Consider the following 26,735-nt stretch of genomic DNA (forward strand, 5'->3'; position numbering starts at 1 on the left):
TTTCAATAGGCTTTCTTATATTAACAGGTTTTTTACTGAGATATAATTGACATAACATTATATTAGTTTCAGATGTACAACAATGATTCAATATTTGTATGCATTGCAAAATGATTACTATGCTAAGTCTAGATAATATTCATCACCATACATGGTTATGGTATTTTATTTTTGTCTTGTAATGAGAACTTTTAAGATCTAGTCTTAAATGAAAGAACAAATGTCAAAGATTCATTTAACCCATTGTTGAGGGAATCAGTGGTATGACAAAGCTGAAGTCTATATAATAACTGAAATGAGACTGCAATGTTAGATACTAGATTGCTTAATATCTTACAGGGCAATAGAACTGTAATCTTTGGAGACTATCTTTTCTACTGGGCAAATGATTTGCAATGTGTCCATCTATAAGTTAACAGAATCTAGGCCCTAATAGAAATAGTACTTACTAGTAATAAATTTATAATTATGAACTATAGAAAGTATAAAAATTATACAAAGTTATAAATTAATTAATTCATAATACGAATCACATGTACATTTCAGTAGAGTAGGAATTGGCAAACTATAGCCTTCCCCACCCCACTGGCCAGCCGACTGGCCAGCCCCTCACCTGTTAACAGATTTCTTAATATTAAATGTTCCTCATTAACTCACGGTAAAAAATTATTTTGATGCCCTATTGAATTATCCTTAGTAGTATTGATTTTAGGATTGTTGTAATATGCATGTGTGAAATTGGGCTATAGATTTCTTTTCATGTGCTCTCTTTGTCCGAGTTTGGAATCGGGGGTATGGTAACCTCATAAATTAGATTATGCCTGGGCTACCTTGCTCTTCATATTACACTTTGTCTTTTATTGCTCCAACTCCTCACTATAACTTTCATAATGCTTGACACATAGTAGGTGACCAATAACCCTCCATTGCTATGAAATAAAGGAGAAGAGCTGACAGCATGTGGAGGGACTTCCATACTGACAAGAAGGTTAAACTTGATGACCTCCAGGTTATGATTTAATAGTCCTTGAAAACATGAAATATATTTGTTATTTCCTTTAGACTAAATAAAAATAAATTTTAAAAATGTATCTGTAGTATCTGTTATTTTCTATTATCAATGTAATTGTCATAATTTTAAAATAACAGTATCAGGTATTAGGATATTACCTCTTCTTCTTCTTGCTCTTCTTCCTCTTCCCCTTCCTCATCTCCTTTTCCTTCTTTTTGGGCTTCTTTCTTCTTTTTCCTTCGATTTTCAATGACTTCTGGATCCCACTGATCTCTGGTGTATATGTACCCTGTAGAATGGTGCTGCCTTTGCCCAGAAACTCTTTGGCATAAATCATAGTCAGGGCACTGAGGAACATTAGTAATCATTTAAAACATGGTAAATATGCTTTTACTTCAGATTCATATATTATATAATACATAAACCAAAAAATTCCTTAAAACCCTGAATGAAAGTAATATTTTAAGTGTTTGGGTTTTTGGGGTTTTTTTGTATCAGGTTTCATCACATGCCAAAAGAGGAACAAGACATGACTTTTTTGATACGCCAACACTTTTCTTTATCCAAAATTAATATATGTGAGAAAATATCAGAAGTTTTAAGATGAAAAAAAAAAAGAGTTTAGAAGAATGGCAGAACGAGTTAGAGAAAAACATTAGAAAATCAGTTTAGCCTGCAAAGGTACACAGGAGGATGCTGTCAGATTAGTTCCAGAAGGATAAGAAGTGGTACATACATGCAATGGAATATTACTTGACCATAAAAAGAGTGAAATCTTACCATTTGTGACAACATGGATGAACCTAGAGGTTATTATGCTGTGAAATAAGTCATAGACTAAGACAAATACCATATGATTTCACTTATATGTGGAATCTAAAATACAAAACAAACAAGCAAAAATAGAAACAGACTCATAGCTACAGAGAACAAACTGCTATGGACATAGGGGTGCACAGGTTCTCTTGAATGGGTATTTCAGAATTCATAGGGTATAATCCCAGTGGTGGAATTCCTGGATCAAAAGTCAGTTCCATTTTTAGTTTTTTGAGGATGGAACTTGAGAGTATTATGCCTAGTGAAATAAGCCAGGTGGTGAAAGACAAATACCATACAATCTCACCTAATACAGGAACTTAATGAACAAAACAAACAAATGAGCAAAATAGAACCAGAGGCATGGACTCAAGGAACAGACTGACAGTGACCAGAGGGGAGGGGGGAGAAAGAAAAGGGGGGAAAGAAGGGGAAGGGTCTAGTCAAGGAACAGGAATAAACGGCCCATGGACATGGACAACGGGGTGGGGTATGACTCTGGGAGTAGGAGTGGGGCAGGGCAGTGGAGAGCAATGGGTGAAAAATTGGGACAGGTATAATAGAACAACAATAAAAAAGATATTAAAAAATAAAAATATAGGGAGATGAAAACTCAAAAATAAAGAGAGAGAAAGAAAACAAACTGATGGTTGCCAGGTGGGAGAGGGTTAGAGGGCTGGGTGAAAAGATGAAGGGATTACGGTATACAGATTGGCAGTTATAAGATAGTCACAGGGATATAAAGTGCAGCATAAAGAAAATAGTCCATAACATTGTAATAACTATGTACGGTGCCAGATGGATACTATACTTATTGGAGAGATCACGTCATAAATACTATAAATGCCTAACCATTGTGCTGTATACCTAAAAGTAATATAAAATAATATTGAATGTCAACTGTAATTAAAAAAATAAAATTAAAAAATAAAAGGATGAGAATGGAGGAAAATGGGGGAATATCCACATATTTTCAACAAGAAGTATTGTGTACTTACAATATTTACAGTGTTATAGGTAAAGTATTCTATAAAATGTCAATCATGAATGGGATATGAAAGGTCATCTAGTCTAACATTTTAATTTTGTACATGAGAAAACTGAGTCTGGACAGTTAAAAAAGAATGACAAAACCAAAGTCTTTAAGTAATTTCTTTCTTTCAAAGTGCTTTTACATGTGTAATTTTGGAATCAATTCTCAAGCTAATCATACAAGAGAAGTAATCCAATATTATGATTAAACCATTCTGCTGTTCAGAGAAGAACTGCTCTGGCAGGTTAAGTCTCTGGTCTCAGATCGCAATGTCATGAAAGGAAACTACGACTTGGAACTAGGTCTTCTGATCCAAAGCTCATGTTCTGTGACACATCAGTAATGAAAACTAGGGTCTGGGACTATAACTCCTGCTCTGAATAATTTTCAGGACAAAAACATCTATATGATATTCTATGGTCGTGATTCACAAACATTAGGGTGTAACTGTATATAGAGAATAAGAAATAGAAATTTCTGTTTCCCCTTGTGATTTATTAAGTCTGGAGTGAGGCTTAGACATTGTAACAAGCATCTCAGTGATTCTGATGCCAACAGTTCATGCGCCACAACTTTGAGAAACAAAAAAAGCAAGAAACTTTAGAATCTTCCTTGCTCATTTTCTGATCTCTTCAGGCCACCTCTGTATAGAGATTGGAGGGCTATTTATTGAAGCAAGACCTTTAATTAAGCTTCCAAATTTTTTACAAAAAACAAACCTCAGGCCATTCAGGTAATTTTTAAAATGCGTACTTATTCAGCAATGCAGAACATCCACATTGTGGGTCTTCCACAAAGGCTGTTGCCTGGAGTTGTCTCCTGTTTCACTTGTAGAAAGTGATTAACAAGAGGGTGAGTCTGAAGGACATGCCTCAGAGCAGTGGTCCTCAAACTTCAGTGGTCATCAGAGTCACCTAAAGGACTTTTCAACATAGATAGCTGGATGCCATCCCCAGAGTTTCTGACCCTAAGGTGGGACCAGAGAATTTGCATTTACTTCTTTTTAAAATTTTTTCAACTATAGTTGACATTCAATATTATTTTATATCAGTTTCTGGCGTCCAGTAAGAATTTCCATTTCTAACACGCTTGTGGGTGCTACTGATGCAGTTGGCTCTGAAGCTGTACTGTGAGTACCGCTGCTGCAGTAGATCACTGGCCCTTAACCATTTCTTTCTTTCTTTTTCTTTTTTTTGTAGTACAAACCCCCGTTAGAATATGATGAAAGTCATAGACTTTTGTTTCAGAAAGATGCACATAACACACAATTTTGCACATAATTTCAGGAAGTTCATGGATGCTGAAGGATTCATGGATCTCAGGCTAAGAAATTCTGCTCTAGAAATTCCAGATTGTATCCCCAAACAAGGCTATCCCATCAGAAAAGGGTGTGTTATATTGAGTTCAGTCTCACATAAGACCCTCTGATCACCCTCCGGCTACATGGCAAAAACTGCCATGGACACCCGCTATCACACATAACATAAATGGGGTACAGGATTCATTCTCTACATTAACAATCTCTTACATTAAGACACATATAAGATATTTCTCTCATTTTTGATGTTTTGATGAGGAATGGCTCATCTTTTCATGGGCAATACGAATTTTATATAACTGGTCACATTTCCTCTTCTCGTTTGGCTCATCAAACTAAGAACCAAATTGATGCCCCAAACTTAGTAGCATTTAGGCCCTGTAGCCAGTGTGCTCTTCTTCCACCAAATCTTAAAATTCCTATGCAACCTATATTTTCCATTGCTTACACTTCGTATGTTCACATATGTGACAGTGTCAATATCACATGGATTTGATAGGCCTCTGACCACGACCTGTGGCTCAGGCTGCATGCTCAGCTCTGAATGCCACCTGTCTCTTATAGCTGATATCTACACACCACTGGGTCCCAACACCTGAGCTGAAAACCATCTAATTTATTTTGAGCTGTCTGGCCTTTTGGGGAATCAGGATATGAATATAAAAGCTTATAACTAATTTTCAAATAAACTAGTAGTCCTCACCTCACTGAATTGTTATCACAACCCCATGAGGCAGTTATTAACATCTTTGTAAAGAGGAAATTAAGGCTCCAAAATGTGATTTACCAAATTCTAACACCTGAGAAAGGGAAGAATTGGGAACAGGATTCTGCCTTGATTCTTAATCTAATAGTGTTCTTTAACATTCATATCACTTGTTCAGTCTTTCATTTTATTTACCTGGCAAAGTTATTAGGTGTCAGCTAGGTGCCAAACATTGTGCTAATTGATGTTTATATGAGAGAGACATGGTTCCTGCCTTCAAGTAAGGCAGAGTCCAGGAGGAAAATGATTAATGACAATATAGTGAGATAATATGACAGAGAGAAGAGAGTAGTATGCATGGTCATCAGAGAAGTATTTCACTTTTCTGTGGTAAGTAACGTGTTAGGAAAGTGGGGAGGAGAGGGAGAGAATGAATTATTAATGAGTGTGTTGGGGTACAGGAGATGGCCCTGAGGGAAAATTTTGAAGAGATGATGCCTGAGCTGACTTTCAAGGTATGACTATGATTAAACCTGGTGAAGAGGCAAGGAGATGTCTGCTGTGGATGGAGCTATGGGTGCAAAAGCACAGAGGTATAAGAAAGTGTAACTCAGTCCCTAGGATTGATGCATTAATTGGTATTCCCTAAGTATTAAAAATTTTTGTAAACATTCCTTTAATTTCACTACCATAAAAAGAATGGCTAACTCTACTACAAAAGAACAACTATTCTTACCTTAATATTGATTATAATATCAGGTTTCAAATCTAAATTTTTAATTAAGTCTATTTGCTGTAAAGTAGTCATGGCATCCTGTGAAAGTGATGGTATTTCAGTGATAATATAACCTATAGAGCAAAATATAATTTTTAAAGTTTTATGTTATCCACATGGAAAAGCATGGATTTATCATTATTACTTTAAAATATCATCTGGTTATTGATGAACACTAATGCAGATCTTAAAATTGTTTATCAAAAATTTTAAATCAATAATTAAGAAAATATTACTATGAATATTTTTCTGATAATAAATAAAATCATTTAAAATTCTGAAATCAATATATTTTAGGTACATGAGGTGCCTAAGGAAGGAAATTCCATGTTAATAATTCTTTTAATTCATATTAGTAAAGCTCATATGACAAATGGTAAAGGTATTTTACATGGGTTGCATGGTATATTATTTTTCTTTCTTAAATTAATATTTCATAATATAACAGAATATATATGTGTATAATGTTTATGTAAGTTATCGGGAGTATAAAACACCTAATTACCCCTCATACAGTATAAGAAATTATTAGTCATTCTGGCTTAGCACATTCATTGGCTTGCATCCCTACCCAGAAACCTCAGTCTTCTCATTGAAATTCACCCTGTTTACCACCATCTCATTAATTTCCTTAATATAGTTCTTTAATCATGTCACTGTATTGCTTGAGAAACTTTTTTGTAAATAGAATAAAGTCTCAACTCCAGTGGTAAGTGAAAGCCTTCAACAGGTTTTTCTGCTATTTTAATAGAACTGTATTTTCTTAGAAGAACGACTGACAACAAATTGTGGTTATTCAGCTTTAGATATTTGGCAGCCATTTTATAAAAAGTGAATGGAGTGAGCCTCTCACTTCAAGGACAACAACTGACAGTATTTGTTGCCAATTATAAAATTCAAGTGAAAATTCATATTTTGAAAAACTGTATCCATTGCCCTAAGCTTAAGAGCGTCCCAATTCTTAAAATTGTCCTGATGAAATTGGTGATGATCTTAACAAATGTGATTTTTTTTTGATATTGTATAATGAAATGTATCAACATTTGGAAGGTCTGCATAAGTCAGTGAACAATATTTTCCAAATGACCAATGCCAGGTGCCACAAAACCATGCCTGGGTAAAAGACCCATTTCAACTACAAGACAGATCAATGGATTTTAATGGAACACAGTTTGAAAAGTTCACTGATATGGTTTCTGATTCCACAATGCACCTAATCTTTAATAGACTTTCCCTTGTCAAGTTTTGGTGTAGGATTAAGAATATCCACAATTATTCTAAAGACTATTAAAATACCCCTCCTTTCCTAATCAGTGGTCTATGTGAAGCTTGATTTTCTTCACGTACTTCAACAAAAACAATATATTGCAAAAGATTAAGCAGATGTAGATGTGAGAATCCAGCTAGATCTCCTCTTAAGCACACATTAAAGAGATTTGCAAAAATATAAAAAACTACCACTTTTCTCACTATTTTTTTGTTTTGAAAAATATTATTTTGTAAAATACGACAGTTTTATTATTTTTAAACAAGTATTTTATACATTTCTTAGTTTATTTTCTAATATTATAAGTACCGATAGATATAAACCATGTAAGCAAAAGCTCTTTTGGGGCCTCAACAATTCTTATAAGTGTAAAGGAGTCTTAAGACCAAAAAGCTGGAAAACTGCTATCTTATACTATGACTAGCATAGAATAATAAAAAAACTACTAAGCATCTGTTGATAGATAAATATGTCTAATAAGCCAACCTCAAAATTCTCACTTAAGAATATGCTGATCACAATCTTTTATTTTAAAAAAATCAGACCAACAACTTTCATTTACAGTAATGAGATCCAAAATCTCATAAAATGTGTCAATTTCTCCTAAGCTTTCTCAAACACTTTACTTTCTGGCTCTACGTGTTAGACACTATCCAGAGAAGTAATGCTAAGTAGCTTAACTTCAAAAGGCAGAAAGGGAGACCTGTTATGTTGGGTTTGGATGTATGAGTTACATCATGATTCTCTCCTGCTTTGCTGTAATCCTTGGTTTCCAACTAGGCCTACTTGTTTGCTCTTGCTGATGTCTTTGAAATAATGGTGGTATCCTAAGGCAGTCATTCTATCTGAGGCTCTTTAAATGAGCCCAAGGCATCCCTCCAAAAATACAGGCACTGCATGCATTGACACTTTCAGGAACTGGGCCAGCTCTTTCTCTGCTTGCTTCCTCCTGGTGTTCTTGCTGTTTTGCTTTCTCAGCACTCCCCTAATTTGATTTAGCTTCTGTTGTTGATCTAGCCTTCACCTGATTAACATTTGAACTTGTTTTCAAGACTCTGACGTGATGACTGGCATTAACGTCCAGGTCTGACACATCACCATGGTGGGTACTTTGGTTAAGGAGACAGTATGTTTAGCCCTAGTCTGAATTCAACCCTTACCCAGCTCACCCTGCCTGATGGGACAATTCCAAAGCCTGTGGTCAGCATCTGTTTGAGGGCAGGGAGACTTCTCAGGTCCAGAGTCAGAGGGTAGACTGGATGAACAGGCTGAAGCCTGCCAATATCTGGAGCCAGAGGGTAAGCTGGGGCTATTCTAGCTTCCATTCCTGCCTTGTAAGTGTGGATTAATATGGAGAAACCTATACCATTGACAGGACTTATTGTGGTAATCAAACTCAAGGTCAATGGGAAAGCAGTCAGTTGAAGCTGTCAGTACTGCGAGAAGTACCACAGAGATTTTTGATGCTTTTGCTGAAAAAACACCATGCTAAAATAAGATTGGATCATATAAACTTAATTTGCTTTTACAAATGTAGAGTATGAAAATAAAACAAGTAAACAAGCAAATAAAACTATCTGAGCTGTTCAACTGAAGGCAGGCTCTGGGACATGTGCCAGGGTGAAAGGAGGAGCCACTCCAGAAATTGCCTGTGCCTCAGACAAAGCACAAGTTTTAAGGCTGCTCTGATAGCTGCCGATGTACCAAAATAATCATAACATACCAAAGTGAGAGACTTGTAGGGAGTTGAGCTTCTCTAACATTAGCTTCATGACAAGTTCTTCTGGAATGCTTTGACCACTGACCAGCATTGATTGCAACTAAGAAAAACACAGATATTTGACATTACTGTATAATAATACCTGTGATACAGAGCTTTCTTTAAAAAAAAAAACAACTTTGAAATTTAGATTTGTTTACCATAACTCCTGATTCAGTTTCATTGGCAATCTGTTCTTCCAAAATCGTTAAAGCTGAAATATGAATTCAAAATATTAGCACAAGCTGGTGTTAGAACTGTCAAATTAAGAAACACATTTTTGTGTTTTGTAACTGGTAACAAAGATTAATATTTGTATATCACTTCAGAGTCTACGAAGCACGTTTATACACATTACGTCATTTAAGCCTAACCAAAGTGCCGAGCAAGCGGCAGAATATATTCCACAGAGAACACATCTCTGCCATCTTGGGGAAGCTAACTTCCTCAACACCTTTGTGTTTTGCATTCTTTATGCCCTGTATAATATGCAAAGACTATTAGGATGAAATGAGGTTGTGTATATTATAGTGATTTGGAAATTGTGAAGCATTGCACAAGTGTCTGGACTATTAGTCCAGATACTTTTATAACCATACAGTTATATCTAGAACCCATTAAATTTGCAGAGTGGTTGTATAAAAAGAAATTATGCATCAAGAAGTGATAAAATAGATAAAAACTGATCAAAAAAGGGTCCTAAAGCTGAAATTTGAATAATGTGTTTCCTTCTTAGGAAGAAATATTCCATCACTTGATGGAAGACTTCCTGGGACAGAAATGACAAGGGCATGACCTAGGAAAGGACCCAGGAGCTGTATTATGTCCCCAGTTGCTAATGATCTACGGAACATTTGGTATTCTTTAAGATGTCCCACAAATAAATATTTTTGATTAAAGAAAATAAAAATTTAAAAGTTTTTTTGTGTGTGAGTTATTGAATTGTCCCTGCCAAAAATGTATCCACTTGCAATTTCACTAACAGCCCATGGAATGCTCATTTCATAACATTCTTGTAAACAATGATTCTAGAAACTTAAAAAAGTTACTGTTGGACTTCCAGTCAAGATGGAGGCCTAGGCAGAGATGGCTCACCTCTTCACACAGCTGCACCAAAATTACAACTAAACTATAGAACAACCATTACTCAGAACCATCAGAAATCGAGTTGAATGGAAGTCTGACAACTACAAAATTTAAAAAAACACATCCATTAAGACTGGTAGGAGGGATGGAGACATGGAATAGGCTGGTCCCACATCCACGTGTGGTAGATAAAAATTAGGGAGGAATATCTTGGGAGTGAGGAGTCCCAGCCCTACACCAGGACCCCCAGCCCAGGGTTTCAGAGTCAGGAAAATAAGTTCCCATAACTTCTGGCTGCAAAACCAGTGAGGATTGAGTCAGTGGAAGAAACTTCTGGAGTCCCAAGCAGTTCCTCTTAAAGAATCCACACACAAACTTACTCAGACTCACTCCCTCTAAGCACCAGCCCTGGAATGGCATTTGAAAGGCACCAGTGGCATAAAGGAAGGAACTGAGGTGTCTGGCTTCAAGGCAAGAGCTGGGAGATAGCTTTCTTCTAGACAGCAAGGGGGGCAGAGGCCATTGTCCCCCACAAAGCCATCAGCCTGGCTCACACTATTTGCCCTGCCCCGGAGATCCCCTGAGACTCTGTCCCACCCAACTTACAGGAACACCCAAGCTGTTAACAGTGACTTTTCCATATGAATGGCTAGTCTTGGCTCATGCTTCACAACTACCTACATCCTCTCAAACAAACAACAGCCGACCTCAGTTAGCCCCCAGCCCCTGAACTCTTGCTAAGTGTCCCCAGGCCTGGCACTAGCAGCAACCAGCCTAGATTCACAGCTTGACTTTGCCTGGAATCTCCAGCCAAGCACAAGCAGCAGCCATCTTAGATTGCTTTACAGTTCATGGAGGTGACCCCAGGCAGTACATAGGTGGGGGCTGACCTTGGCCTTCACCACCTAGGACACCTCAGAGCCTGTGCACCCAGTAAAGAGCTACAGACTACATTGGAGCACCGCCAACCTGCTCACCATAGAGGGCGGATTGGTGGTCAGTGGTCACAGACAATCCTTGCAGCTGATTGGCCTGGGTAAATCCCTCCCATTGACTAGCCAATAGCAATCAAGGCTCAATTACAAGAGGAGTGTGTACTCCTCTTGTACACCTTGAGAGGGCACACCATGAGTACCCAGCTTGGGCGATAGGGGAGGCTGTGCCAACAGACCCTACATACATGACCATACTACATTAGGCCATGCCACCAAGTCAGGGAGTCTTAGCAAATCTACCTAATACATAGAAACAAAAACAGAGAAACTGCAAAAATGAGGAGACAAAGAAACATGGCCCAAATAAAAGAACAGATCAAAACTCCAGATAAAGAACTAAACAAAATGTATATAAGCAATCTATCAGATGCAGAGTTCAAAACACTGGTTATAAGAATGTTCAAGGAAATTAGTGAGGACCTCAACAGCATAAAAAATATCCAGTCAGAATCTAAGAATACACTATTTGAAATGAAGAACAATTTACAGGGAAACAACAGTAGAGTGGATAAAGCTGAGAATCAAATCAATGATTTGAAACATAAGGAAGAAAAAGACAACCAATCACAACAGCAAGATGAAAAAAGAACCCAAAAATAATGAGAATGGTATAAGCAGCCTCTGGGACAACTTCAAGCATTCTAACATTTGCATCATAGGGGTGCTAGAAGGAGAAGAAAAAGAGCAAGAAATTGGAAATCTATTTGAAAAAAATAATGAAAGAAAACTTCGTTAATTTGGTGAAGGAAAAGACATACAAGCCCAGGAAACACAGAGAGTCCCAAACATGATGGATGCAAAGAGGCCCACTCCAAGTCACATAATAGTTAAAATGCCAAAGGTTAAAGATAAAGAGAGAATCTTAAAAGCAGCAAGAGACAAGAAGTTAGTTACCTACAGGGGAGTTCTCATAAAACTGTCAGCTGATTTCTCTAAAGAAACTTTGCAGTCTAGAAGGGACTGGCAAGAAATATTCAGTCATGAAAAGCAGGGACCTACAGCCAAGATTGCTCTACCCGGCAAAGCTATCACTTAGAATTGAAGGGCAGATAAAGAGCTTGCCAGACAGGAAAAAAACTAAAGAACTTCATCATCATGAAACCATTATTATATGAAATGTTAAAGGGATTTATTTAAGAAAAGATGATCAAAACTATGAACAATAAAATGGCAAAAATACATATCTATCGAGAATTGAATCTAAAAAACAAATAAGCAAACAAGAAGAACAGAGACAGAATCATGGGTACAGAGAGCCTTTTGATGGTTGCCAGATGGGAGGGGGGGGTGTAGAGGAATGGGTGAAAGGGCAGGGGATTAAGTACAAATAGGTAGTTACAGAATAGCCACAGGGATGTAAAGTACAGTATAGGAAATGGAGTAGCCAAAGAATTCATATGCATGACCTATGGACATGAACAACGGTGTGGGGATTTTCTTAGGAAGTTGGGGGTGCTGAGTGGAGGGGAGCAAAGGAGAAAAATTGGGACAACTGTAATAGCAAAATCAATAAAATATAATTAAAAACTAAAAAAATTTAAAAGCTTTCTGAGAAGAAAAAAGTTTACTGCCAACTTGATATGCAAATATGAATCAGTATTATTTTAATTAGCATCTTTGAATAACAATGAGATTAAACTTTTTTCTTTATTTTTGCCTATTTTTGTTTCTACTTTTGTGAATTAGTTTTCTATAAGAGCATAAGTACTTTTATTAATTGTGATAATATTTATATATAAAGATATCAATCCTTGTCTTATATATTGCAAAGAATACAAACCAGTTTATAAGTAAGAAAAAATAAATTTATCTCCAAAGGTAGTTAAGTCCTGGAAAATATTCCCAGGCACAACTGTGAGCACTCTTTCTCTTCATTTTTCACAGGGAAACAGTCCAGAGATACACCTCCTCAACAGTTCTAAATTATGAAATCAGAGATTTCGTAGCAATAGAATGAAGTCAAAGACCCTTCATAAACCCTTCTAAATTCTATGAACAAAACTAGGACTAACCGAAGGGCAAAACACGTTTGATGCTATCGTGAAGATAATTTACTGGGTTAATAGTGATGTATGATAAAGTAAATATAGCAAAATATTAATTACAGACAATAGATGATTAGATGTGTTAGATGAGTATTTATTGTATAATTCTTTTGTTAAATCCTTACCTGGAGATATGTTTATTGATTTGAGAGAGAGTGAGAGAGAGAGGGAGAGAAGAGAAGAGGAGAGGGGAGGAGTGGAGAGGAGAGGAGAGAGAGATGTGACAAACACAGGTTGGTTGCCTCCTATACACACTCCAATCGAGGACTGAGCCTGTGACCTAGGTATGTGCTCCGACCTGAATCAAACCCACAACTTTTGGTATACAGCACAATGCTCTTATCAACTGAGGTGAGACACCTGACCTGGGCCATTGTATATTTTTTTACTTTTTATGCATATTTGAAAGTTATTATACCAAAATATTGGGTAGAAAAGTAAAATTTACCTTCTACATGAATACATTTCCATTCTTGTGCTATTTGACGAGCTAATGTTGTCTTCCCAACACCCTTAAAAAGAAAGGTGTTATTTAAAACCCAATTAAATTGCTATTTGCCAATGGAATAGATATTCTCATTTTAAGACTCTATTGATGGTTACTATACTATCCAGTAAGTAATTTTTCAAAATAAAGTAAGCATAGACTCTAGAGATTTTTAGCTTCATTTTTCTCTACTAATTGTCACATTTAGGAAGCAATTTAAATAAATCTTTTTAAATTAAGAAAATAGCCCTAAAACCAGAAAGCTCTATCAAAGTGGTATTCCAGATATTATACACTTTTGAATGTCAAATTTTATAATATTGAAAATAAGTCATTGTGATTCTACTGAGATTCATCATTTTATTTCCTTCTTAAGTTTTATAATAATGAATGTTTTGAGACTTTTATTTAGTAACTTCCAAGAGCAAAAATGTCCTTAATGGATATCTTTGAAAAGTATCATATTTTAAAGATAAAATATCACTTTGATGAAGTAATAGTTTCATCTGATTACTTTCACTGTTGACTTTAAAAACTCTATTATGTTTTTAGAAACATAATAAAAGTTATTGGTATCTGTCCCAGGGTCCATATGAAATTAAGTGAAAAACAGGATGCAACCCTTTGTCTCTGCCATTCTGGAGAGGCTCTTTAATTAACCAGCTCAGGCCCTCTAATGGTAACTAACCACTAGCTCCAAAAGGCAAGCTATCTTATGACAACCATTTTTGGTTTCTTTCTGTTTTGTAGAAATACACTGCATAGGTTCACTAAAACACTGTGGGTAAAGGTGTTTGTTACCTTGCCTCTCAGTAAATTCAGATATTAATGGGAGAACCTCCCATTTGTTCTTATATTGTCCCCACATCACATATCCAGAGAACCTCACAACAAATTCCATGGAAAGTTTTATATGAAAATTGAGTCTGATATAACATTGAATCACATGCTACTAACTGTCATGATACAGTGCTTTGATGGGTCAATTTCTTCATAATATAAAACCAAAGATAACTAAAATCTAGGTTCCTTTGCAATAATAATGCACAAGAAGAAAGTTATAAATTTAGAACCAATATTGTATCAGGTTTTAAACCATACAATGAATTTAACAAACACTCAAAATAATTATCACACTGTGGTTTTCATACTATGGTAACGTAAGATTATGATCTTAAAAATTAAAAAATTACACTAAATAAGTTAGAAGAGATAGCTTACTGGTTTCCCAAATACAATAAAGCAAACAGGTTTAGACAACATAAAGTCCTTTTCAGCTTCATCTTCATTAAATATATCCACAAAAGGATGTTCTTCTATCTTCTCTTGAGAAGTCATAATACAAAATACTGCAATAAGACAGAGTAAGATTGTTAAAAAGTGCTTAATTTAGTTGGAACAGGTAGGCAGTCTAGGGAGAACCAGAATATCTTGTAAATTTGCTTAGTCCAGAAGTCATTTCACACCATAAACACATTGCTTTTGTTAATAATTGTAAGTTAAACTCATGTGTAAAAAGTAATAATAGACTCTTGGTTTAAGATAAAAAGGAAAATCCAGTTATATGCTGTAAAAAAGATAGCTAAACCAAAGTGCTTCTGAAAGACTAAAGGGAAAAACACATGTATGTATACATACACATATGTTATGATGTGTGTATTTTATTAAAGATCGAATTGAATATGTTACACATATACACACATCTATTTCTGTATGTGTGTGTGTAGGGAGTACCAATGTCTCTAAAATAAATCATAATGATAAGCCCACAACTTAAAAACATTGAAAAATAGAAAAAAATAAAAAATATATTTTTAAAATTAATAAAATAAAATACAAACATTACATAAAGAGGATCAACAAAGCTAAACAGTGGTATTTTGAAACAACTTATAAATAAAAAACCTCTCTCAAGATTTATCAAGAAAAAAGACAGAAGATACAATTAAACAATATTAAACATTAGAAGTGTTTTTTAGAAGTGTTTTCTTACATCTTAAAACTAAGAATTTTCTACTTCTGGCCTAGATGGAGGCATAGACAGACATGCTGTGTCTCCCTCCACAACTAAGAAGAAATACAACTACCTCAAAACTAGAAACAACCATAAGTTCCAGAAAATCAAAGTGCATGGAAGTCCAGCAAACAACGATATAAAGAAGAAATACTCATCCAGACAGGAGCGACAGCTCTCCCTGGGACACAGAAGCAAACAAATACAAGAGACTTCTGGCCAAGATGGAGGCCTAGACTGACACGCTCCGTCTCCCTTCACAACTAAGAAGGACTACAACTACCGCAAAACCAGCAATAACCAGAAGTTCCAGAAAATAAATGGAAGTCCAATGTATGAAGTTATAAACAAGTGGTGCTCGTCTGGATAGGTAGGAGGAGCGAAGCCGGGGAGGAGAGGTCAAGCTATGCTGTCCGCAGCAGCAGCAGTGACGGCGGCAGGACAGTAGTAAGCACAGACACCCGTATTTAAGGGGAGGTGAGAAGTGCCTAGGGAGCACTCCAGGCTGCAGACCAGACCTGTCAGCTTGCAATTCCAAAGCCAGGGAAGACAGACCCCCATTGCCTTGGACTGTGAGGCCCAGTGGGGGTGGGGACGGAGGAGGAGGCTTCCGATCTTCTCATCTTGGACCCCTGCCCCCGCAGAAAATGCGCGGTTGTGATGAGTGTACAGGGCTCCCCCCCTATAGTGTAAGAGGTGTGACAGCCCTGCCCAGGAAGCAAAGGTAAACACAAAACTGTTCAAGATGGCACAGATCATGATAGAGATCCCAGTGACACAGCTGACCAGACAGCAAATTTCTAATCTAATGAAGCAGCAGAGAGAAAATCTTTCTGAGGCACAATTCAGAGCTTTGCTTATAAAAGCGCTTACAGACCTTATAGCAGATCTTAAACAAGACAGGGAAGGAATAAAGACTAGTCCTGCTGAAATGAACAAAAACAAATATGAAACTAGTGGTGAGGGCAAGAAAACCAGGGATCAAATCAACAAATCAGAACATAGGGAAGAAACAGTCAACCAGTGCAGAAAGAGGAAACGGGAAGTGAGGAAAATGAGGAGAGGCTCAGAAACTTATTGGACAGCTATAAGCGGGCCAACATCCAAATCATAGGGCTGCCAGAAGGTGAAGAAGAAGAACTAGAAATTGAAAAATTATGTGAAAAAATAATGAAGCAGAACTTCCCTAACTTGGGGAAGGAAATAGACTTACATGTCCAGGAAGCACAGAGAGTTCCAAAACAACTGGACCCAGGGGGAACCACACCAAGACACATTATAATCAAAATGTCAAAAATTAAGGGTAAAGAGAGAATCTTAAAAGCAGCAAGAGAGAAGAAGAGAATTACACACAAAGGCGTCCCAATAAGACTGTCAGCTGATTTCTCAAAAGAAACTCTGCAGGCAAGAAGGGATTGGTGAGAAAGATTCAAAGGAATGCAAAGCAAAAACCTACAACCATGAATACTTTATCCAGCGAAGCTGTCATTCAGAATAGAAGGGCAGAGAAAGTGCTTCCAGGACAAAGTAAAACTGAAGGAGTTCATCAGATCCAAACCACTGTTATATGAGATGTTAAAGGGACTTATTTAGGAGAACGGATCAAAACTATGAACATTAAAATGAAAACTGTATCACAACAACCAACAACAGAAGCTAGGGAAGCGAAACAAAGGCAAACTAAGTAGGCAACGAGAGTGTGAAAAGAATTATAGGTATGGGGAACATTATGGGGGGAGGTCAGCCGGGAGGGGGAAGGGGGGAAAGGGAGGGAGATGGTGCAGGAATTAAGAAGCATAGTAGGAGGGAGTGGAGTAGACAGGAAGATGTTGAGAGGAACTATATGCACAACCAATGGGCGTGGACTAAGAGGGGGCGGACAATTGGAGGGAGGGATGTCACTGGGTGTAGGGGAACAAAGGGAAAAGAAATTGGGACAACTGTAACAGCATAATTAATAACGCATATTTTAAAAAATTCCAAAACAATAAAAAAATTAAAATTAAAATTAAAAAAACTAAGATTTTTCTGTTTTTGTTGTTGTTTATGTCTAACATTATATCAGAGAATGTTCTTCATGTTATATTAATTCTCTGAAATTTGCTGAGGCTTGCCTTCTGGTCTATTACAGGGTAATTTCCAAAAAAATTCCCTGTATCCTTGCAAAGAATATGCAATTTACATTTGTTTGACATCGTGTTCTTTAAGTGTTGTTTACACCAAATTTGTTGATATTATTGGTTGAATCTTCCATAACACTTACAGATTTTCTGCCTATGTAATCACACAATATTAGATATAGAAAAGTGGAAGGACTATAGAGATAATAATGCTATAGATACACATAATAAAAAGATACAAACACAATGTTCCAAAATAAATCTGAAAACTTAAACAAAATTGAGAAATTCCTAAAAAAATCAGTTTCTCAAAAAAGAAAAAAAAAAAAAAAAGGAAACTTGAGCGGGTTCTATAACCATTAAGGAAATGAAGTCAGTAACTAAAAAATCTTCCCACAAATAAATCAGATGGTTTTATTGAAGAGCTCCACGTCTTGCAATCTTACAGACACTCTTTCAGAGAAAAGATAAAGTGTAGACTTTTTACATGAGTTTATGTGTCTCATATAACCTTCATAGCTAAAACAGAAGATAGTGTAAAAAAGCAAAATTACTGTATGTGCCAACTTCATTTATGAAGAAGATTTTAAAAATCTTAATTAAAATAATAGGAAGTTGAACCCAGCAATATATAAAAAACACAACATCATCATCAAGTCGTGTTTTCCTCAGGAATTCCAGGGTGGTTTAATATGAGAAGATGAAATAATCACATTAAATATATGATTATGTTAATAGAAAAAGTACGAAACAATTCAACATCCTTTAATGATTAATATAAAATAAATTATTAGCAACTAGGATTAGAAGGGAACTTCTTTCATTTGATAAAGGGTATGAAAAAAGGACAAACATATTTAATGATTAAATATTAAAAATGTCTCTTTAAGGTCATAACAAGACAAAAGAAAGAAAAGTGTCATTATTCCTAGTTGATACAATTACTTGCATAGAATACCCAACCATGGATACATTTTAAGAATGAGATAATCTAATATTCTGAATTCAGAATCATTATACAAAATTCAGTTAATTTTTATACATCAAAATAGCTAGAAAATGTAATAAAAAATAAACATGACTTAACAACAAACATATAAAGTAACCAGGATTAAATGTAAGAAAACTATATAAGCCCTTTATGGAAAAATTACAAAATCTTATAGAAAGACTTTAATAAGCAGACTTCAAAAATGGAACAAAACTATGTCAGAGTGGTCTGGGACACAGTTCAGGGAACAATAAAAACATGGATTGAACACAGCAGGAGGAATCACAACACCAGATATCAAACAATACTACAAAGCCACTGTAATCAAAACAGTATGGTACTGGCATAAGAACAGACATATAGATCAGTGGAACAGAATAGAGAGTCCAGAAATAAACCCAGGCCTCTATGGTCAACTAATCTTTGATAAAGGAGAAGGAACATAAAATGGAGTGAGAAGAGCCTCTTTAACAAATGGTGCTGGGAGAACTGGATAGGGACCTGCAAAAAAATGAAACTAGACCACCAACTTACACCACACACAAGAATAAACTCAAGATGGATCAAAGACTTAAATGTAAGCCGTGACACCATAAAAGTCCTAGAGGAAAACATAGGCAAGAAAATATCAGATATCTCACGTAACAATCTCTTCACGGATACATCTCCTAAAGCAAGAGAAATAAAGGAAAAAATAAATAAATGGGATTACATCAAACTGAAGAGTTTCTGCTCAGCAAAAGAAAACATCAGCAAGATGAAAAGGAAACCAACCATATGGGAAAACATATTTGCAATGACATCACAGACAGGGGACTGATTTCCAAAATATATAAAGAGCTGATACGACTAAACATCAAGAAAACAAACAACCCAATTAAAAAATGGGCAAGGGACCTGAACAAACACTTCTCCGAAGAGGACATACAGAAGGTCCATAGACACATGAAAAAATGCTCAACATCATTAGCCATCAGGGAGATGCAAATAAAAACCACAATGAGATATCATTTTACACCAGTCAGAATGGCCATCATCAACAAATCAACAAGCAACAAGTGCTGGCGAGGATGTGGAGAAACGGGAACCCTACTGCACTGTTGGTGGGAATGCAGACTGGTGCAGCCACTATGGAGAACAGTATGGAATTACCTCAAAAGATTAAAAATGGAACTGCCTTTTGAACCAGCGACTCCACTACTAGGATTATACCCGAAGAATCTTGAAACACCAGTTCAAAAGAACTTATGCACTCCTATGTTCATTGCAGCACTGTTTACAATAGCTAAGTGCTGGAAACAACCTAAGTGCCCATCTGTAGATGAGTGGATCAAAAAACTGTGGTACATTTACACAATGGAATACTATGCAGCAGAAAGAAAGAAGGAACTCCTGCCATTTGCAACAACATGGATGGAACTAGAGAGAATTATGCTTAGTGAAATAAGCCAGGCAAAGAAAGAAAAATACCATATGATATCACCTAATACAGGAAACTAAAGAACAACACAAACAAAGGAACTAAATAGAACAAAGAGCAGAATAGCAGTCAATAGGGGGGAGGGGAGAGGGAGAGAAGGGGGATAAGTAAGGGAAGGGATTAGTCAAAGAACCTGTATAAAAGACTCATGGACATGGACAACGGGGAGGGATATGATTGCGGGAGAGGGGGTGGGTTGGGTGGGGGAGAGAAATTAGGGGAAAAGGGGACAACTGTAATTGAAAAACCAAAATAAAAAAAAAAAAACATGGATTGAAGGGGTTATATGCTTCCAGATAAGTGGAATGTAATTAAATTTCTTTGTGGAACTTAAGAATTTTCAAATGGGCTTAATATAACCAATATTATTTTAAGATGTCAATATGAAACAAGACAGTGAGAAATATTGCTACTATATTAAAAAGATTTAAGATGGATGCTTTGTCAACTACAGGGCTGAAATTTTAAGTTTTTTTTATAGCAAAAAATAAGTAATACTGCCATAAATGTAGTTTTAAAGAGGAAAATGCATCTATACCTTTTAGAGACACGAAAATCTTACTAAAGAGACTATTACATACTACAACTGGGGCTCTAAGGCCTGGGATTCAGCTACTTAGGCGGATGTCTAAGTACCTTGAACCCCAGGTTACTCTTAAGTGCTCTGCATTAAGAGAAGTAACCCCTCTTCATTTTTGGAAGATAGAGGCCTCTTCTTCCTGGCTTAAGGAAAACACCCCAGAAGACAATGCTTGCCTTCCACAAGATCTGCCTTCACTTTCCCTCATAGCTTCTAGAGCAGAGCTGGGGTCAAAGGTCATAGCTTCTGGAGTAGTAGCTGGGAAAGCACTGATACAGAAAAAAAAAAAAAAAGGCATTAGGCGTCTAAACAGCTGAAGGGGCTGGCTATGATGTATCAATAGGAACCAGAACATCCTGGGAGAAGATCTTGAGGGTGCTTACTAGGGGAATGTTGACTGGATAAGAGTTTACTGATATGTGGGCTCTCTCCCATGACTCGTGCTTTAATGTCCTGGTTAGGATACCTGGAGCAGGTCCTAAATCACTTGGTCAAGGGCTTGGAAGGATCAAGATTGGATGATAAAAGAGTTTGAAGGAAGAGGCGTGTGAATGGGCTTATGGGAGTGGTGTAGTGTGAACACACTCTGAGGTGACCTCTAATGAATTGCACCCTTGTGTAATTCTCTTCCTTTGATTGCAGTCTATGTGTGACTTGCTTCTAAATATAGCAATAATAATAGAAATGTTGCTCCCACAACATTATATTATAGAAATAAGACTCCATCTTAGTAGACTGGAGAGAGACTCCTTGTTGGCTCTGAAGAAATAAGTTGCTATGTTATAAAATGACCACACAGTAAGGAATAACAGGTAGCCTCCAAAGGCTCAGAGCAGCCACTGGCCACCAACCAGTAATAAAACTGGGACTTCAGTCCTAGAGATAAATTTTGCCAACAATGTGAATGAGCTTGGAAGTGGATTCTCCCATAGTTGGGCCTCCAGGTAAAAATGCAGCTTGGCTAACACTTTGATTGCAGCCTTGTGAGACCTTGAGCAGACGACCTAGCTAAGCTATGCCAGGTCTCCTGGACATGGAAACTGTGTTGTCTTAAAATGCTAAATTTGTGGTAATTTGTTGTGCCGCATAGAAAACTGATACGAATCGATACAAAATAAGTGAACTTTGTGTTTTACAAAGCATCCATCTCAGAAGAGGCACTCATCAACCAGGTGGGCAGGATGATCATCCCGTAAATGCCAACTAGTCTTTGTCCTTGGTCACCTCAGTGCTTGCCTAATGGGCTCAAAAATGGAGTAAGTATGGTGGCGACAGAGGCTATACGTGGGCTCAACAAGTCTCCCTCTCATCAGGCTGATCTAGCTGCTACTTCTGTTGGATGTCTTACCTGTCTGCAGCAGAGACTGAGGGTGAGCCCACAATATGATACATCCATTCAGTGACATACTGATTACACAGGGCCCCTTCACCTTGGAGAGGCCAGCAGGTGACATGTGTTCCTAGTATGGTTTTGTCTTCTCTGCCTGCAGTGCCTTGGCCAGCACCATTTTCTGAGGGTTGGAATTGTCTCATTTATCATTATGGGATTCCATGTAACATTGTTTTGTATCAGAGGAAACTATTTATAGTAATGGAGGTATGATAAGAAGGATCCACTCGTCGTCAGCAGCCGTCTGTCTCGAGAGACGATGGTGTAGCTTCTTAAGAGTCTATCTGCACCGCCGAGAATGGCTGTGCAGTCCGACTCGGGAGTGACATGGTATCTGTCTCCTCCCGTGTTGAATCGACATCTTGCGATGACACTGAAGCTACAGAGCCTGGGCAGGGTAATATGGAGGGTCTGCTGTTGGTCCTACCACATACCACCTCACCTAGAAGCTGCTGGTCAGATAAACTGTTAAAAGAGCCTCTTAAAGGTACAACTGATGCACCAGTTTGGGATTGTGTGGGACTGAGACATTGTACTTCAAGATGGGGAATATGCTTTGAACCACGGGCTGGGTAAGAGTGGCTTCTCCTACTATCACTGTGATTGACATGAGGAATTTGCACCAACTTGCTCCACAACTTGAGGTTCTGCTGGACTGGAAGTCCTGGTTTTGACAGAAGAGAGATGCTTCTTTCAGGAAACCCACTTTGTTAGGCTTCACTAAACCTAAAATTGCTGCTGCCACCGCATCATGTTTGGCTCCACGTACCTGTTAAGGAGTCATTACACTGGTGGAGGTAGAGTTGCTGTGACATAATTGGGGCAGGGAGATTTATCTCTTGAATTCGAGGATTCTCTGAGACTCCTCTTCATGCTTTCTTATCCAGTGAATGGATAACTGTAGCAACCACAACCTGATAATGACATGGTACCCAGGGGTTTACACCCTTCAAGGGTGAAAGCTGGTTTCCCTACCAGTAAAACAACATAGGCCAGCAGAAATGCTGGCCAAGGGCAAGGGAAATTTCAAATGGGTGGTAAAGGAGGGAAGTGATGAATTACAATTACAGACTTAGGATTAATTGCAATACTGGACTCTGTAGCTTGTCCTGTTAATCATCTTTTTGTGAGTCCATTTCTTTTAGAAACTGGGACCAGACATGTTAAAGAATCAGTGACAGATAGTGTGAACTTATATGGGGGAGGAGTGGATATGAGTGGCACAAAGGTTGGAACAGAGCAGATGTTATTAGAGCCCTGCTCATATCTACTTGACATATACCTTTCCCACACATGGCCAGCCCAACTTCCAGCTGCTGGCTGGCATGTGTGACTCTTTGCCTAAGGGCTCTTTCTGGCTGCCAAAATCTATTCTGCCGGAGCACAGGACCGACTGAAGTTCCAGGGGAATAACTGGTGGGGGTCAATGAACAAATGCCCCAGCTCCTTTGTCCCTTAAGAAGAAATAAGCGAGGCATACATACATCAAGTGAATTCCCCAGTGAATTCAGCTCACAGAGAGATTTGCTTGATAATATTCCCTTTATTAGTTCCTTTACATCCCTGCTGTTGTTTTCAGGATTATTCCCTGTATAAACTATTTGTACTCAAATTGTTGTCTCAGGATCTGTTTCTGACTGAACCAAACTAAGTTCAAATGAAGTGCTTAATTATAGTATACTATAATAATTGAAAACTAAATATTGAAAAACCAGAATTCACAGATATTTTGAGTTGTTATCCTAAATAAAAACATTGTGCAAATATTTAACTTACTTCCTTAATAAAATGTAACAGAACTAAGTATTTTTTCCAGTTAAAAGATCCAAGTCAGTGCAAAATGCCAGAACTGACATGGTAACCTTTCTGGTTTTTAAGAAAAGGAGTATCAAACAGTGAAAAACAATTTAAAGTTATTAAATATTTATTTAAAGTTTTGTAGTTTCTCAATTTTGAATTGACACGATTACCTCTAATATCACATTGTTATATAATATAATCTTTAATACCACATTGTGTGTTTATACCACAATATAACTCAATACAAATTTTTAGTTTCCATAGTTTTTTAACCATTGAAACACCCTCTACCTTTTGCGACAGCACGCATGGAACTGGGCAGTACTATGCTAAGTGAAATAAGCCAGGCAGTGAAAGACAAATACCATATGATCTCACCTGTAAGTGGAAACTAATGAAAAAAACAAACAAATGAGAACAGAACCAGAGATATGGAAATAAGGAGCAAAGTGAAGAGACCTGAGAAGAGGTGGGAGGGGGTAACGGGAAAAGAAGGGAAAGGGTCTTGTCAACAAACAAGTATAAAAAATTCATGGAAATAGACAACAAAGTGGGGATTGACTGTGGGAGCGGGGTGGGAGGTCGGGCCAGGGGAGAGCAGTGGGGGAAAAATGGGACAACTGTAATTGAAAAACAATAAGATTAAAAAACAAAAACAAATAAACAAATAAAACCCTCCAGCAGTGCGTCCTGAAGTTTGGCCCAACTCCTGGAAAACATAGCACTCTCTCTGCCTAGGCTAAGTTAACTATAGCCCAGTACAATTTATGTTCTCCTTCATAGTAGGTGCACAGTAAACATTTGTGGAATGAAAATATTAGTCACTGAAAGGGGAACTAGTTTTAAAAAGCAAAACTTCTGGAGATCTTGAAATTTAGTTTTGCAGGAAACGGAACGGGTCTGGCCTGGGGTCCCCGCAGGAGGGGGGATTCCGTCCAATCCATACCAAAAGCATTGCGTCAGTGGACTACCGCTCCTACTTACCCGACCGCAGCGGACCCAGCGGACCCGACTGCAAGCAGGACACATCCGCCTCCGAGGACTTTTCGGATCTGTTGAGCGGTTGCTCAGGGAACCCTTGGCTTTGCAGCGCGCAGGGACGCTTGGCCGGGGGCGGGGGGCAAGGAGTGGGCGGTGCCTCGGTTGGAGGGCCTGTAATTTATTTTCTTATTTTAAAATGTTCATTTTTTTGTACCTAAATTTGCACTCATAACTATAGCACACTTTTCCCCCCACAAATATGGAAGGCGATGACCAGAGAGGGCACATGCATTGCCCATTTATAAGTGTCCACACGTATCAAGTGGAAGAAACCTTACTTTTCAACGCAGAAGTGCCCGACTCCAAAGCCAGTACTACACGACACGGCACTGCACCACCCTCGACAGTCCATTTGTAGAATTTACAAATGGTTAGTCTCGGCACAAATAGGTGGGGCAGTCCAAAATTTCCAACTTTAGGTGACTTAAAAAAATCTTTGAACCACACACCCTCTGAACAATAAAGGTAAAACAGACAACAGAGACGTCAGCGGGAAAACATCAACACTCAGTGAAGCACCATCACAAAGCAGTTTTCCAGAAAAACAAAGACAGAATTAGGGAAAAAACAGACCAACTTGGGAACAGATCTGTCTACAACTCGGAGAAGCGTTTCAAAAGAAGCAATCCAGTCCCAAACCTTTTTTTTTTTTTCTAAAAACAAGGACCAGTTAAAAGTGAGACTCAAGTAACCCGGTTACCTTCTCCGCCCACTTTTTCCCGTGCCCGCATCAAAGATGGCGTCCTTTGCGCCCTTTCTCGGCGGCACGCAGTTTCTGGGAACCTCTACCCGAGTTCTCTATGGTCCAGCCTCCAACCCCGCCCCGCTGCTCCTGGGGCGGGGCTTGCCTGAAGGTGGGGCATCAGGACCCGGAAACATCTGAGCTGTAGCCAGTCGTCCCAATATTTATCTTTATATTTAGTGCCCAGGAGGTGTTTTCCCGGCTGGACCTGTGTCTAGGGTCTGCGGTGTCTTCTCTCCGGGTCTCCTGGGGCGGTGCGGAGGCTGATGCAACCTGGGCCGCGGCCTGGTACCCTGTCCAGGGGCTCCCATTTGCTCGGGCCATGCCTGCAGGCGCCGCTCCCATCATCAGCTCGGTCCAGAAGCTGGTTCTGTATGAGACCAGAGCTGTGAGTACCCGGCGCGGCGGGGCGCTAGCGGGAGGAGGGCGGGCGAGGGGGTGTGGACCTGTAGGGCAGAGGCAGCATCCCACTTACCCCCCAGTACCCTAATCTCAGCCTTGGTGAATGCACCTGAGGGGGCTTGACCCAGTTTTCGCACCCAGGACCCTGGTGCTTTTGCTTGTAGGAATTTCCATTTAAAAGCCACCGTTGGAACACACTGGAAACACGTGCTTGAAGTATCTCAGAAACTTTTTATGAGGTTCTGTAGGAGTTACTGGATTCTTTTCACGTTTCAGAAAGTTTGTTCGAGTTCTATGGTTCACTAGTTACAGTACAGGCATGGGTATGAGAAAATATATTGACTTATGAATCTGTTACTTGTCTCTTCCTGTTCCATGGCATATTATCACTATGATTGGTGTTAATTAGCAGTACTTTCATTGCTGACATTTTTGGTTTTCTTTATTTGAAAGGAAAAGAAAAAAATTTTCTGTTGAAAGGCAGCTGATTCGTTTGGATAAAATTATTTTGCTTTTCATTTGACTTTTTCCTAATACATTTTTTGTTTGTTTTATTGCTTTATGACCACGTAAATAGTTAATAGCTAGATGAGCAGGTCAGTTTTTATCTTTAGGTTATTAGCTCCCTACAATTCAGGGAATGGTGTTTACAGAAGTACAATGTACATACTTTGTCATTTGTATGGTTGGAAAATAATGTATAGCTTTTCTGAATTGGGGTTTAGGGTCTGTTTTTAAAATTACACTTCATGATAACAAGATTGCATATAACAAGATTTCTTATGCTATGGAGTGTCTTCTAAGGCACATTAAGTGGAACTTGGGTTTTCTTCATTAGATAGAGTACAAGAAGGTACTTACCTTAACAGTTTCTCA

General features: G+C 38.0%; 2 protein-coding genes across 2 annotated transcripts in view; one reads left to right on the forward strand and one right to left on the reverse strand.

Moving 5' to 3' along the window:
* AK9 (adenylate kinase 9) overlaps positions 1 to 25,446 on the reverse strand; it is a 122,430-nt gene extending 96,984 nt beyond the window's left edge. The window contains exons 1-11 of the mRNA XM_090280823.1: positions 25,416 to 25,446; positions 24,994 to 25,167; positions 24,659 to 24,826; positions 21,833 to 21,995; positions 20,683 to 20,753; positions 14,521 to 14,648; positions 13,261 to 13,324; positions 8,848 to 8,900; positions 8,651 to 8,747; positions 5,622 to 5,734; positions 1,171 to 1,359 (exon numbers count right to left, since the gene is read on the reverse strand). Coding sequence (XP_090136949.1) covers positions 1,171 to 1,359; positions 5,622 to 5,734; positions 8,651 to 8,747; positions 8,848 to 8,900; positions 13,261 to 13,324; positions 14,521 to 14,648; positions 20,683 to 20,753; positions 21,833 to 21,995; positions 24,659 to 24,826; positions 24,994 to 25,167; positions 25,416 to 25,446 — 1,251 coding nt within the window. The remainder of the gene's footprint in view (positions 1 to 1,170; positions 1,360 to 5,621; positions 5,735 to 8,650; positions 8,748 to 8,847; positions 8,901 to 13,260; positions 13,325 to 14,520; positions 14,649 to 20,682; positions 20,754 to 21,832; positions 21,996 to 24,658; positions 24,827 to 24,993; positions 25,168 to 25,415) is intronic.
* Positions 25,447 to 25,614: 168 nt separating this feature from the next.
* The window catches only part of FIG4 (FIG4 phosphoinositide 5-phosphatase), a 107,168-nt gene continuing 106,047 nt past the window's right edge, over positions 25,615 to 26,735 (forward strand). The window contains exon 1 of the mRNA XM_090279747.1: positions 25,615 to 25,845. Coding sequence (XP_090135873.1) covers positions 25,780 to 25,845 — 66 coding nt within the window. The 5' untranslated portion in view covers positions 25,615 to 25,779. The remainder of the gene's footprint in view (positions 25,846 to 26,735) is intronic.

The sequence above is a fragment of the Furipterus horrens genome, unplaced genomic scaffold (genome assembly GCF_987537825.1).
Source record: "Furipterus horrens unplaced genomic scaffold, mFurHor1.1.pri manual_scaffold_6, whole genome shotgun sequence".
NCBI classification, from domain to species: Eukaryota; Metazoa; Chordata; class Mammalia; order Chiroptera; family Furipteridae; genus Furipterus; species Furipterus horrens.